The sequence below is a fragment of the Chaetura pelagica genome, unplaced genomic scaffold (genome assembly GCF_000747805.2).
Source record: "Chaetura pelagica isolate M959 unplaced genomic scaffold, ChaPel_1.0 scaffold963, whole genome shotgun sequence".
NCBI lineage: Eukaryota > Metazoa > Chordata > Aves > Apodiformes > Apodidae > Chaetura > Chaetura pelagica.
In genome coordinates, this window is record NW_009952705.1 from 527,166 (window position 1) to 528,363 (window position 1,198).

The 1,198-nt window shown below is 67.0% G+C and overlaps 1 protein-coding gene across 1 annotated transcript in view; it reads left to right on the plus strand.

The window, feature by feature from the left end:
- LOC104385702 (signal transducer and activator of transcription 5B-like) overlaps positions 1-1,198 on the plus strand; it is an 8,715-nt gene that overhangs the window by 7,229 nt on the left and 288 nt on the right. The window contains exons 19-23 of the mRNA XM_009994192.1: positions 3-75; positions 314-482; positions 595-666; positions 777-910; positions 1,046-1,134. Of these exons, the coding sequence (XP_009992494.1) occupies positions 3-75; positions 314-482; positions 595-666; positions 777-910; positions 1,046-1,134 (537 nt within the window). The remainder of the gene's footprint in view (positions 1-2; positions 76-313; positions 483-594; positions 667-776; positions 911-1,045; positions 1,135-1,198) is intronic.

Here is a 1,198-nt window from a genome sequence, read left to right on the forward strand (position 1 = left end):
AGTTCTGCCGTGTCCTGCGCCAGACCGACTGCGCGGGGCTGCCTGTCTACTGCCCCTTCTACCGGGCAGCGGGAGGTGAGTGACCCTGCGTGTGCCTGTCCCTGTGCCCGCTTATGGCAACACCACCCCTCGCCCGCTGCATGTGGGTGCATCTCTGTGCCATGGCCCTCCCTGGGGAAACCTGCCTGCTCTCCACAAGTGGCTCTTCCCCACTATAGCTGACAAGGTCCCTCTTGTAGGGGCTAAGGCCCTGTGGGCAGGGGCAGGAGGGGCCCGGGGGGGCTCACACTGACCCATGGTGTCCTCTGCCCAGCCCTGCTGGGTGTGAACCTGTGGCCGGAGGAGCCAGTGCCCCGATTCCTGCTCTGTCCTGACTGGGCTTTCTATGAGTTCCTGCCCTGCCCGGCCGAGGTGGAGCCACAGACGGTGCTGCTGGGCGAGCTCTGGGAGGGACGCGAGTACCAGCTGGTCCTGACAGCCCGGTCAGGAGAGTACAGGTGCCTCCTCCCTGCTGGGGTGGTCCGAGGAAGGGGTGCCTACCCCAGCCCCATGTGCCTGTTCTCTTCCCCCATCACGGTCCCTCTGCACGCGCAGGTGCCCTGCCGGGGAGGTGCTGAGGGTCACTGGTTTCCACAAGCAGTGTCCCTTGGTAGAGCCTGTGCGTAGGTGAGGACACCCCAGCCCCCGACCCTCACCTAGGGGGGTTCTGTGTTGGGCAGGGTCCGTGTGGGACGGTGCCAGAGGCACCCCTAAGTACCTAACCCGACCCCCTGCAGGGAAAGCCAGACACTGAGCGTGAGGGGCGAGAGCATTCCTGAGGATCGGTTCTGTCGGAGCCTGTGCCGCGCCGTGGGCATGTGGCCGGGCGCTCGTCTGCTCGACTATGTCTGCGTGGAGAGTGACCTGCTGGGTGAGTGCCCCCAGGAGCTGCCCGACCTCCCCCGACAGCATGGCCAGGGCTGCCCGGGGCTCCGCCAACCCTCCTTATGCCCAGTGGGGCTGGGGGGCTGCAGGTGCCTTTAACACGCCCGTGGTGCTGCTGCAGGCGCCTCTTCGGGGATCTGCGCCCCGCACTACGAGGTGTTCGTGGAGCTGCAGGGCTTACGGGACCTGTCGGAGGGGCAGCGCTACAAGGTGAGGGGACTACGTGGGGTGGCAAGATCGGAGCCTGCCCCGTGCCCGCTGCCTGCCCCGCTGC